At 39.3% G+C, this 13,862-nt stretch overlaps 1 protein-coding gene across 1 annotated transcript in view; it reads right to left on the minus strand.

Annotated features, from left to right (window-relative positions):
• MYZAP (myocardial zonula adherens protein) overlaps nucleotides 1-13,862 on the minus strand; it is a 64,205-nt gene that overhangs the window by 21,951 nt on the left and 28,392 nt on the right. Inside the window, exons 9-10 of the mRNA XM_050902950.1 lie at nucleotides 12,103-12,188; nucleotides 9,269-9,374 (exon numbers count right to left, since the gene is read on the minus strand). Coding sequence (XP_050758907.1) covers nucleotides 9,269-9,374; nucleotides 12,103-12,188 — 192 coding nt within the window. The remainder of the gene's footprint in view (nucleotides 1-9,268; nucleotides 9,375-12,102; nucleotides 12,189-13,862) is intronic.

The following is a 13,862-nucleotide window of genomic DNA, read 5'->3' on the forward strand; positions in this document are numbered from 1 at the left end:
TGTGGTACTATATCATCACATGCACAAAGTCTTAGTCTAGCAGTAAAACGGAACGGAATAATTAGACCATGCAGATTACAGATATGATAAGACTGAGTTGGGTAACATATAAAACCTTTTGGTGGATCTTTAGAACATTATGAACTCAAAGACACAGCCACACAGACCAAATACATTCTAGGAGAAATAAGTTCAGCAGTGGCTAAAATGAGAGGCTGTTTCAACGCCAGGAAAAAAGTCCTGCAGTCCCTGCTCCCCAGATGCAGCAGAGCTACCCTTTGAGGTCGCTGCAGAAGGAAAGCAGGGCCAGAATGTAGCAGGGCACCCGTATTACTTCATACAGGCATGCTGCACCCTCAGACACATGGCCAACTAGTTGTCTCAGCAGCTACTGCAGTCCAAGGGCTGAAACAACTTCCAAAGTTATGACACACCTTTAAACCTACCCACAGGCCTGACATAGATGACACATCCCACCAGAGCAGTTTACTACAAAAAAGTTTATTTACTGAATAAGGACTTGAGTACACATCATCTTATGCCATTAGCACCAGGAATGAGCAAACCTGATTTGATTAACCCTTGAGGGGATACGTCACAGGAAACCAGGAAAAACAGGAATAACTTTAGGGGATTATATTAATATATTACTATATTAAATAAAATGCAGCCTTAATTCAATACATTTATATAAGTCACATTGCATAAAGTAAAAGTGATGGTTTCCTTTGAGAGAGGAATGTACCAAGAACACTGGATCATAATGCTGATATTGGGTAAAAGCACTTCAAAAACAAAATTCATGCCTTGCTACTTAATGTCATTTTGATTTTTCCATAAAAATGTTAGTTATGACAAACTAAAATAAGATGATAACACTTAACAGCACCATAAACCTGTATTGCACAAACCCAGATCTTCAGAGTGTCTTTGTTTCAAGGAGTTGCATAAAGCAAGAGAACAACTAGCAGGTGACAGAGCAATAGATTTTTACTATATAAATGACTATGATTTAATATAAGGTAAGGAGAAGGAGAGGAGAAGCAAGATAGGTCAAACACAATACTGAACTGAGGACCCAAGTGGTGGCCAGAATAGTCTAGGGTCAGAAGCAAATCAGTGCAAGCCAAAGACTCTCAACTTCCATGGACTGACTCTTGGATCTGAATCACTTCTGGACTGAGTCCAGGACAAAATTATCACCAAGATGTTCCTACACTTTCTTTGCCCAAGGCCTATAATCCACCTCATCCTTGCTGTGTCTGCAAACTTTAGCATTTCAGCTCACTGCCAACTCAGCAACTTGCTCCCAAATCTGGCTTTTGCACAACTACCCTCTCAGATTTCTCCATCATTTTCTACAAGCACTATTCAGGTATATCCTTCAGCCTCTCCTCTTCTGACCTTCTCTAGAAGTGCCCAGACAGACTTTCCCTAGCACTTACCTCCTGACCTGACTTGCATTGTTAGACTGACTAGCCGTTCTTTTCCCTCCGCATTTCTACCAGTATATCTACAACCTTCACGTCCACATTAAGCAGTCAAACAAAACTGGCAACCTACTTAGCAATATCATTTTACATTAATGACCCACTCATTCCTTTCAAAACAGTTCCGCTAACAGTAACAGTGTGAATTTAGCAACCCTGGGCCACACCATCACCCTTTTTCCTAACACTTCATTCTCTCTTATCTCCCCCACCCCACTGTATTCATTGCTCCTGCATTCCATTCTCCTGTTGGGAGACATCTGACTATTCCAAAACTGGGGAGGGAAGAGCTACAAGGCCCAAGCTAGACTTTGCAATTTATCTGGTCTGCCAGCAACTGAGGGGCATTGTGTGCTCTTAGCCCATCCCAGGGGCTGTGCAGCATTCCCCCCAGTGCTGTAACAACTAGGAGAGATTAACTCCCTGGCTCAGTCACTCAGTACACACATGCTGCTCACGAGCTCTGTGCCTGGTGACAGGCCAACGTGGCAGGGTGCACGCGAGCTCAGCCCTTTGGCCACCCCACTTCAATCCCTGGCATTTGGCTGTCGGGCACAGGAAGGGCACTTGATCTCTCTCCGTCATGGCAGGATCCATGAAGTTCCCTGCAGATTGTGTTGGGTGTGCAGCTTGCATTTCACATACCCACTGCAATTTCTAATGATCTGAATCAGCACATAAGGCCCCACATGCAATGTGAATCATCCTGAACTTATCCACTGGCTCAGGATTAATATGGCCACATCACTTCTTTTCAAGCTCTCTCCTCCTTGATTCAGTCCTATTGTTGTTACCACCTCTATGCTTTTGTCTCCTTCAGAAACCTTGAGGTCATTTCTCTCAAACTCCCTAAACCTCCAGATTGTCACCTTATCTTGTAGCAACTCCCAGAAAATTCAATCCTTCTTGTCCATTCCATCAATGAAGATCTGTTTCTTTCTCACTACTGCACCTTATAGAGTCTCCAATACATCTCCTCAAATACCAAACAAAATTGTCATGCTACTTGAATGAACTGTGTAAATACTTTCTAGGAAGAGCTGCACTTCTGAATTTCTCTTGCTCCACCAAGCAACTAAACTTTGCTTCAATAAGATGGAAAGCTAGATGTACGAGTCAACAGCATTAAACTGATCTCATGGATACAACACCTAAGAAGAACAGTCAAGAGGAGAATTGCAAGACCTAAAAGAGAGAGTCTCTAAAGAAATGCTGGAGATGCGAGTAGTGATATTAGACGGGAAGTCAACAGAATTACAAAGCAATTAAAGCAGAAGGAAAAAGCATCTTAAGAGAAAATTAAAGTTGTGTCCAATTGTAGAAGTAAAGTCTGAAATAGCAAACTTTATTCTGTGTACTCAGACGCAGTTCTGGAGGCTTGAAATATACAGTGATCTATTGGATTGGAACAGATCCAGCTGTTAGGTAAATTCAGTCAACATTTACCACTTGATATTATCATCCATTAGTTTAAAATATTTATCAGAACATGACAATGTTAATATATAAGTATTATACATTATTCAAGTATCATGTATTTTCCTTATTCATCTACCATTAATGGACTGGGCATCTGTAACACTGATATAGCGACATGAACAAACTGGTCATAAATATGACTAAACACAGGACAAACACATACTATATGATACAAAACAGGACAGACAAGACATTGCAACATCAGCTTGAACTCTCAGAGGTAATTGCTATACAAGGAGAACAAGATTTTACTCAGTCCAGTATTTCACTGGACCTTAAGTGGTATTTATCAGAGGCTAGACAAGAGCGTTGAAATTTTTTCAGGGAACATAATACAGCAAATAGGAATGAGCACCTTGCCTTTTAATCCTCCTTAAATCACTTGAGCGATCCCTCAATACTTTTGGTATTTTAAAACTCATTTTGTATTTAAAGAAAAAGTAACAACTGATTGATTTAAGTTAATGCACCAACTTAGAGATCTTCCTAAACTAACAAGCTGTATGAACACATTACACCAGTCTTTGATGTACATCTATTGCTAAAGTAGACCCACAGGGCCTGGATGTCCTAATGAGTTATAAACATTAGCACATTGTCTAACAGTTCAACCCACCTTATTAAGAGCTACCTTAGTAATGTGCAAGTTTTCTAATTAATGACTTGGCCAGGCAATTCCCAGCTGAAAGAGTTGATGCTATGCATGTATAAACACTCTCACCAACCACCAGCAGTGATTCTACTTGTGCCAATACATAAGCAATGTACTGCATTGCTCAAGTCCACTGAGGCATGCCACGCACTTGAATTGGGGGGGTGGCGAGTTATTTATGTTCTGCCATTTATCTTCTTCCTTCAGTCTCCCAAGGTGGGCTTCTCTTTCTACATTTGTTGTTGTGTGTTTTGTTGTTGTTTTGGTTTGGTTTTGCTGTAGGTACTATGCAATGCAAATTTTGATTAATAAAAATTTGGCATCTGTCTGTGGCTGGTAATTCCATCTTCTCATCCTCTATGCTTCTGTGTGGCTTCTTTTACTTGACCTAAAATTGAAACTACTTCCATATTAAAACTGGGATATTTTGCTATGTATCTGGAGTTGGAGTATCTTGATACAGAAGTTTTCAGCTGGTTATTAAGTCTTTGGTGGCAAAATTTCTTCTTTATACCCCATTTGTGCAATACAAAGTATCTTCTGTATTTGGGATATCATTTGGCCATTAGCAGTTTGTCCTTTCATGCAAGTATCTTCAACAACAGAACAGGATACAGCTTCTCCCTGGAGTTTGGTCACCATTTATTATCCAACGAATCTGAGACTAAAGCTGGAGAACAGCTCATGGGCCATGACCTAGAGACAGTTCAATTCAGTAGTTAGGGGAATTTCATGTGAAATCTGAGTTCTGCAGATAATTTCTTGGCATGGAATCAAATATCCTTTTCTCTTCTCAGTTCCCTTCAGAACAGCTCCCTACATCTGCATCAACCCACCTGCCTTGCTTACAAAATGTAAATGCTTATTTCCTTCACTCTCCTGCTTCTCAACAATGAAACAATATTACATATAAAATAAGCTTATCGTGCCATGAAACTGCAATCCATTTCAATGCCAATTGCACAAATCTCAAAACTAAAGCTCTCTTAAATCTCTGCAGGTTTGAAATTGAGATCAAGCCAGGAAATACTTTTGTTGCTGATTTAAAAATCAATGTTTTGTATTTCATTTGAAGACTTTTAGCTTTATCTTACACTAAACTCTCCCATCTCCTACACTAGCACAGACAGGATAAACTGACTGACCATACGAAATAGATAACTTAAAAAGACAAGCTTTCACCCCTCTCAGAACAACAGTAATTTCAACCCTGAAAGAAACAATGTGGTAGCAGCTTCCCATGCCCTCTCATAGCGCCTGTGTGCCTGCATCTGCCTGCCCATTCCGTCTCTGCATTGGAAACTCCTTAGTGGAAGGGCCTGAATTTTGCATGCTTCCACCTTTCATGGTATGAGTCTCCCTGCAAGTTGTTCTTCTGATCAAACTGGCTTTTTTCCTGGATTGTCTTTGAAAGTCTCTCTCTGCCCTGCCATACTTTAAGATGGCTACAAAGGCAAGGGCCCAAAAAAAAAAAAAAAAAGGCTAATCGAGTCTACCATTATTAATGTTCACTGATTTCACCACTGAGATCTGGGTGACCCATTCTGGCCATCTGCCCATTCTGGCATCTATCTCTTCTCACTCTTTTTTTGAAACCCTGCTGTGTACAGATAGTATGAGAAAAGGGCTGGGTTTCTACACACCTGCTAAATGCAGGTCCTGCACTTTCAACTGCCAGCACTTCATGGAAAATGTACTGCACTAAGCTGGGAACAAATAGATTTATATAACAAACAAGTTCAACACAGGGATAAATCTGTCAGCCTTAAATCATCTGCAATCTCTCTCTAACGAGAACATGAAGCTTTAAGACTATGCAGGATAACTTTCTGCTCAGCTGGTGCTCTAATGGGCTGCAATCTTGGCTCTCACAGCAGAGAATCCCTACGAGGCTGAAAAATGGGTGTGCGTGGGATCTAACACACTGAGATGTTGAAGGTCACTGACTCCAGCAAACTTCCATTTTATTTCTTCCATTTATTTTCTTCTGAATGTTATTTTCCATGCTCCTATTTAATTTATGACTGGTCTGACTAGGTCAAGTTGAAAAAGGTTCTATTATGCCTGAGATGGAAGGATTTATTTTCAGAGAAAAAAATTAGAAGCAAATGATTTCTTCACTAAGGAGTATAAGCACACTGAACTGTTATTGTCCTTCTCTGCCTGGGCTCAATTCCACAGGTCATGTATCTACTGCATTCAGTACCAACAAGATGGGTCCTGTGAAAAGGAAGGCTTTAATACTCTTTTCCTCCATGGCCTCCTGCATTTGGTGCTTCTCTGCCAGCATCCCCTTTCATGCATGCCTAGATTAGGACTGACCGCAGTCTCCTAACACATCTTTAAATGCCATCAAAACAGCACTGGAGGTGTTAGAGCTGCCTACTGCATCACAAAACTCCACTATAAAGCTTCTCTTTCACCTCCTCCTGACTGCTTGCTGTTCTTTTACAGAATGCCCTGCATCTGTCACTTGCAAATGATCCATCACCTTTCCCTAAAAAGGCCTGAAGAGCAATCTGTTTTGTGATTTTTCAGCAGCAGATTCATCTCAGTACTTGTTCAATTTTGACAGTTCTCCATATGAGTTTGAAGCAGCGTATCATGTTTGTTCAGCACCCCTTTGAAATGATGTTCATTTCTGTAGCTGCACTTCATCTAAACTGGAGATGATAACAGCATAAACGCGTTGTGGTTTACACTGAAAGAAAAAAGCCCTCATTTATATTTCAGATCTGTGTCCGAATATACCAAGATTAATACTAAATAAAGCTCATCCTGTAGTCAACCAAGCATAGGCTTAGCCATCATTCTCACCTAGTTCATACAGTAGCTTTGTTTCAGCTTCTAACAAAAGCGCTGCTGATAATTTTGACTATTTACTTTCTTTCCACTTCTCTTTTGAGTGTCCCAGGTTAGCCTGTTCTCAATCTGTTCTCATGCAACACAGAAGGTAAGCGTTTCAGAAAGCAGGCTTTCTAGCTGCTTTGATCGTTCTTTCTCAATTATATTATTTAAATCCAAGTTATTGATCATTATAATACTCTCATAAACCCTAAGATGGAATGTTATTTTACAGATACCAGCCATGAAAGTATTGCAATAACAAGTAACATGGCAGGTTTTCATGACACTTTTCTAGATATTCCTAGCCATTACATTCTGCATTCGGTTAAATTTAATGTAGAGAGGGTGTGCATTCAAATATACCCTGATGAACGTGTTTTCTGGGACTTAAATAGTAGCACAATTACAAAATCTTCCCTATTTACTCTAGAAAGTATCTTTAATGTTGCTGCTCACTAGTTCTTAACTCCAGAACAGACTCTTCAGATAGCATTCCTTTTCAACAGCCTACCTTTTAAGAAGTACTTTTGTTGCTGATTCTCAGCTTCTATGGCATAGTTAGTAAGTGTTGCTTAAAGTGAGCCTAAAAATACTTTTCTAATATTTACGTAGAGAAGAGCACAAAATCATGAAAAATACCACATGTGTGGATAGCTCAGGGCATACACACCTGCAATGCTTTTTATCTTTCCCCATGGTGGACAGCTACTCTTCTCTGTACTATTAAAGCTGCTATTTTTAGGCCTTTAATTAAAAGAGTCCAGTTTAAAATAGTGCATGCCAACTATATCGTAGATATTTCCTCAAACACAGTACAAACACAAATCACGGATAGCACAAAATTAAAAATCATTAAGTGCCTAATGTATTTGGTACCATCTGACCTGATCAAACCTCTGTTACAGGAGTCTTTAGTTAGCTCACTAGTGAAAATACAGACGTAGCTACAGGTGTTCATGCAGTTCTCAAGGAAACTGAATTAAAAGAAAAACTAAAACACACAAGGACTAACGGAGAGAGCAAAAATATATTCCCTATGGCTACACGGCAGTCAAGGATTTGTACAGAGATTTAATTGATTTTGAAAAGCAGGTAGTCAGACATCAATTAAAAGTGGACATATTTGACAGCTAAGTAGTGAGTTGGTCACCTAACATTCTACTTGTTAAATAGGATAACCAGAAGATCTAGAAGGGATTTCTGTGTATATGAAGGCACCAGCAGAGATACATTACAAGGAATCAGCAAGCTAAACTCACCCATTAAATCTAATATTTATGAAATAATAATTGGCCCAAGCTTTATACATGTTTTTGCAAAAACACCCCATGGAACTGAAAGTATTTGTTATACCAATGCAGCCCATTAGCGGTCAAGTTACATCGAGCAGTTTAAAACACTTTTAGTAATAAAGGGCAAATTTTAGGCCATCATCCTCTCATATATTACTAGAATCATCTGGGTTGCCACATGTATCACAAAGTGACAAGTCATATAGAACTTTAGCTTAGAACAAAAAAAGCTCATCATATGATGGTTGGCTTACAGAGATACAAAACAGATTAAATCATTGTTCCCATTAATTAGATGGATTGGATTATGAGATTGGAGAAGTTTTCCTTAATAGAATACCATGGTATAAAGATCGTTAGCTCAGTTTTAGACCACCTGCTATGATGCTTGAAAATAGTGAAAATGGCAAGCTGAACTAGAAACAAAACCTCAAAACTTTATACCAGTCTTCTATACTGATGATATGACAGAAGAACTTTAACGCAAAGAGGCAGATACTTTTGCATCCCTCTGTGTAAAAGACACTTAGCATCACACATCTGATCATTCAGCAGGACTACATCAGAATCTTACAAAACAAAACAGATATAGGTAAATACATATACAAATATATGTTATATATATATTAAAAAAATACCATCTTGATAAAAATGGAAAACCTCCACGTTTAATCAGAAATCCTATGATAGCACATTGTGAATGCAGAAAGAATGCCTTAGGTTAGAATGGTTTCCAAACATTTGATTTTGTGAATGTGTGATGTCCAAATACAAATAAAAGATATTTCATGAATGCCTATCGTCTGTGCAATAGCAAGGCTCAGTGTAATAGTGCTGTCAGTCTGCTTTGTAAAGGTCCAATTTAAACTTAATTTACCTATTTCCCATGTCATTCTTTCATCCACTTGGAGAACAGAAATGTTTGCAATCACAGCCTTCTGACTGCTAAACAGTTTCTTGGCACCTAGGTAGCCTGTAACTTAAAGCAGCTTTCCAGCAGAAAGCCACTTAAAATTTTACAGGAAATGATATCAGCTAAGATGATGTCCCAAGACCAGGGTAAAAAAGATCAGTGGTGAAAAACTGTGTTTGCCCGCCTATTTCCATGAGGAACCACATTAAAAAAAAAAAAAAAAAAAGGGCCGTTTTTACCTTCCACTCTGTACAGGAAGGAGACCCTTAATGACTAGTCTGCATTGTTTCTGCAGTTACCCTCTGAATGCTTCAAATTAAGTTGCAAGTTGTATGTTGTATTTCCTGGACTACGATGAAGAGTTCCAGAATTAGTGTCAGCCTAAAGATCACAGTATATAACCCACAGCCACTGGATTAAACTGCTTTCACCTCGTCTTTCTGCTTCACTAGCTCCAGATGCTTAACTCATTCTCCATTGTGTTTGTAAGCAAGGTGGCATAAGGAAATTGCACACAGAACAGAGCTCTCTTTGGATTATGTACTAAAAGAATTGATGTTCCCAAAAGACTCAGAATTGTTTTACTAGATCTCACCTCCTCAACCATGTGCTTGACTTTCTTCTGTTGGCAGTGGACCATATCATCTAGATGTTTGATTCGCTCTCTTAGGCTAGCTGCTACCTCCTCCAAATGCTGTGACCTAGCAGAACATGGAAGAATTAAGCATGTAAGTGGGGAGCTATGCAGTGTAAGCAAAACAAGAACCACCCCCCTAATCCCACCATAAATCAGGTCAAGAGGTAGGCGAGTCAAATTCCACTGACAGATGACAATTTGTCCAAAGTACATTTTAATGGTGGTCTTTTAGACAAAGTGGCTGTCTCCACCCACTCACCTTTGTCTTGCGTACTGGTGTGCTTACTCAGAGCCTGAAGTGTTGACAATTAAACAATGTGACAAAGCTTATCTCCTTAAGATGTCTGTTTTTCCTTGAAGTGAAAGGCATTTAGACAACTAGGTCTTTATCACCAGAAAGACACATTAATCCTGACTTATTACCACCTGCAAACTTTTTGGAAATATCTACTAAATCAAAGCCAGGAAGCACATCTGCTGGCATCCTTTTAAAAGCTCTCCTACTACAGGGAAGCCTTGAATCAAGGATTTGGCATAGTTGCCAACAGTAGCAGAATGCTAACTGGAGCAGTATTAACTCATCAGCAGTCAGCAGGAATTGTTGTGGATGTTTTAAGTTTGTATGTATGACTCTTTAAATAGATTCTGCATTTCTTCAAATCTGTTTAACACAGAAATTGAACAGAACTCCTGCCACAAGTTGGTTTGACAGCTTGCCAGAAAAGTAGTTTTAGAATATGCAATTAAACAGGAGGGAAGCTTTTTAAGAAGTTTTTGGCATGTTGGCCATGGGAGCCTCCATTTTTATCTGAATGTACAATTCTTGAAATTCCTCAAAGAAAGCAATTGCTTGCTTACAAAATAAACTTCTGTACTCCTAGGTTCAGGACTGGACAGAATTTGAGAAGTGGAGGAGGGGAATCAAAAACAAAAAGGCTTTTTTCATCTTGGTCTGTGCACAGCAGAAGAAACTGTTGAAGCTGCAAATAGAACAACCATTCCAAGGCAAAGCAGCAGATGGCAAACTGTATGACATGAGTCCAATGAATGACTGAATTGTATGATGTTTCCCCCCAGAAAGAGTCTCTATTAACAGCGAAGTACTCTACAGAACTGTAACTGCAGGACTTTGACAAGGACTCAAAAAATCAAGGCATTGCTGCAGGTTTTTCAAACCTGCATACTAAGGTCTCACAAAACCGCAATTTACATTTTGATTGCAGTTGTAACACATATTTGGTCTCTCATTGAAAGAGTCAGAATTTTAAGCACTGATAGCAATGGAACAGAGGTCCTTCCTCAGGTGGAGCTCAAGTGTCTGGTCAGGTACAGACAGGTAAAGAGAACGTAAGAACAGACTTCAGCATCTGAACACAGATTCATTGCTTGCATTGCACAGATTGCAACTGTGTGCTTGCTTGCATTGCACAAATTCCTGTCTGAACATTGCCTTTATCCTTTTTACTGCAGCATAACTTTTCATGCTGAGTGGACAGGGCAGGATTCACTGAAGCAAGAAGAGTATCTGTTATCCAGAGGTAAAAGAAGAAAGCAATTGTCTTTCATCTCCATATTCTATGTTGTATGTGACATCTGTTCACTTTAAATTATTATTTTAACAGGCTGCTGTGAAAAGCCGTTACTACCCTGACACCAGATAAGCTGGTCACAGATCAACACAACTAGGCAGTGAGATGCTCTCGGCAGAGACCTCCTTTTATGTTTATGCTTCCTACAGAACAGCGGGATGCCAAAACCTTAAAACTGAATTTCTGTGTGCCACAGAAATATAAGTAGTAATCAAGTACAATTATTCAGTCCCTGTGTATAATTTGTCTTTACCCACTCAAGTAGCGTCATATAAACCTTTGAGTGGCGGATGCAATTTTCACTCCAATGGCAGTTAGACTCAGTGCTGGATAGATTTCTCTTGAAACTTTGCCTCTGGCTTTGCTCTGAAGCTTTCTTTTGCCTGGTCATGGTGCTCTGTCAGTCTCAAAGAGGTAGCAATGGATGCACATGCCACCTGTGGGCAGAAACAGCACATCCAGGTGCCACCACACCACTAGATCTTTCTTTTAAGCCTTGTGCTTTCAAGAACAACCATTCAGAGAGGTCTCACTGCCAATAACTTCACCCTCACTTTCCCCAAATAACTTCATAGCTTATTTCTGCACTGTGATGCTACATAACAGATTTCTTCCACACCTTCATTTTGTTCATGTGCATATGTTAATGTGCACTGCATGTGTAGACCTGCCCCTCCAAGCCTCAAATATATTCCCTGCTTTCCCTCTTTTATACAAAAAAGACACCTCTGGCAGTTAGATGCAAAACTCTTGCTCTCTTCAAGAGTTCATCTTTTCAAAGGGGATGTCCTACAGCTTAATACAGGATACAGAATGTCTTTTCTTTTAAAACTGTGTTGAGCAGTCTAGGAGGAGATAATGAAAGTATTCATAGTCAGGATCATACTGTGCTAAATTTTAGAACGCAGATTTAAGAAAAATGCAATCCACAAATACATCACAACTTGTTCCATCTAAAATGTACTCTGCATGTTTGCAAACAACTTTTCAAGAAAGATGCATGAAAGTGTTTTTTGTTGCAAAAATTAATCCTCTTGATACTTTATATGTAAATAAACTTACATTCAGATGGACAATCCCTACCAGACTGCAGTTTTAAAGTTAGAAAAAGTAAAATTCAGGTGTCTTCAAAAACAAACAAACAAACCAACCCCTAAAGTTTCCTAGCAATACTAGAAGTTCCACAGACAAGACATATCTCACCTTTCACTGTCAGAGTTGTTTTCAGATTTTGCTCCAGATATTTGTATTTCATTTAGTTCGAGTTGTTTTTGCAGCTGGTGACGTTCCTAAGCAAGAAATGTTATCCTTCAGTTCTCCATGTGTCAAAACGTAAAGGTTTTGCAAAGCATGTTTCATTGCAATTCAAAAGATCATTTGTGAAATTAAAATAGAAACTGATTAAACAAAATTCATGCATTTCCTATAGCCAAGGAGCACAGAACGCCTAATAATAAAATCAAATTCCCAGCTATTCATGGAAATAAGATCAGAGTTTTCAATTTCCTATTCGAAGATGTATGGTTGTACTTGAAACTGAATTTTTTTAATAAAAAGATAAGTCATCACAATCTTTAACTACACAAATGTCAAATTTTCCATGTTATCCCTCCCAAAAGATCTCTCAATCCAAGGCTGAGATAAAAGGTATTGGTCTATTTTCTTCCCCAAAATATTCCTGTTTATTTTTGTCGTGGTTTAACCCCAGTCAGCAACTCAGCACCACGCAGCCGCTTCCCCCTCCCCCTCCCAGTGGGGTGAGGAAGAGGAAAGGAAAAAAAAAAAAGTAAAACTCGTAGGTTGAGATAAGAACAGTTTAATAACTAAAGTAAAATATAATACTAACAATAGTAATAATGAAATATAATAATAATAGTAATGAAAAGGAATGCAACAAAAAAAAGGAAGGGGGGGGAGGGGGGGAACCAGTGATGCACAATGCAATTGCTCACCACCCACTGACCGATGCCCAGTTAGTTCCCAAGCCGCGATCCGCCCCTCCTGGCCAACCCCCCCTGTTCATATACTGGGCATGACGTTCCATGGTATGGAATACCCCTTTGGCTAGTTCGGGTCAGCTGCCCCGGCTGTGCTCCCTCCCAGCTTCTTGCACACCTGCTTGCTGGCAGAGCATGGGAAACTGAAAAGTCCTTGGCTTAAGATAAGTGCTACTTAGCAACAACTAAAACATCAGAGTGTTATCAACATCATTCTCACACTAAATCCAAAACACAGCACTGTACCAGCTACTAAAAAGAAAGTTAACTCTGTCCCAGCCGAAACCAGGACAATTTTTTAGGTGTCCACCAGCACAGTGGTCATGAAGATCTATGAGGACTTGGGGACTGAGTCAACGCAAATTAACAGAGGAGTCTGCCATCCACTTTAATAGGAATTTAAGAGGCATTCAGTTTTACTCTGCAAATATCAGCCACATAAGACCAAATTAAATAACCAACGTGAAGAAACTGATCTGTACTTAAGAACTATATTGCAATCCTTTATTCACTGCATAATATTTACAAGTTGTAGGGTGAAGCCCAAATGAAGTTAATGGAGCTACTGAAGGGGCATATTAAGCTGAGTGATTTCTCAGTGTAGTCACTAACTCTACTGATAGATTTGCAAGCATTAGACAAAAGGGGCTCAATACAAATGCACGTTAGACTAACTAGTCAAGCCAACAAGACTGGCTTATAAAAATCTATTTCTCACTAACAAATATTTACTAAACTAAAGTTGGTGAAAAAACACTTGACTTGTAAGAACAGAAGATCATATTCCCTCCACTTACTAGAATGCTCTCTGCTTATATATTTTAGATAGCAAGGCACAGATCTTTAAAGATAATGAGATACCTGCTATTGAATGAAACGAGAAATGCCAAAGTACATCCAAGAGCATCGGAGTCTTTTGGAAGGTCTGCTCTTATACCGTTTAGAGTGACACTATTCCGTCTATGG

This window comes from Gymnogyps californianus, chromosome 11 (genome assembly GCF_018139145.2).
Source record: "Gymnogyps californianus isolate 813 chromosome 11, ASM1813914v2, whole genome shotgun sequence".
Classification (NCBI taxonomy): Eukaryota; Metazoa; Chordata; class Aves; order Accipitriformes; family Cathartidae; genus Gymnogyps; species Gymnogyps californianus.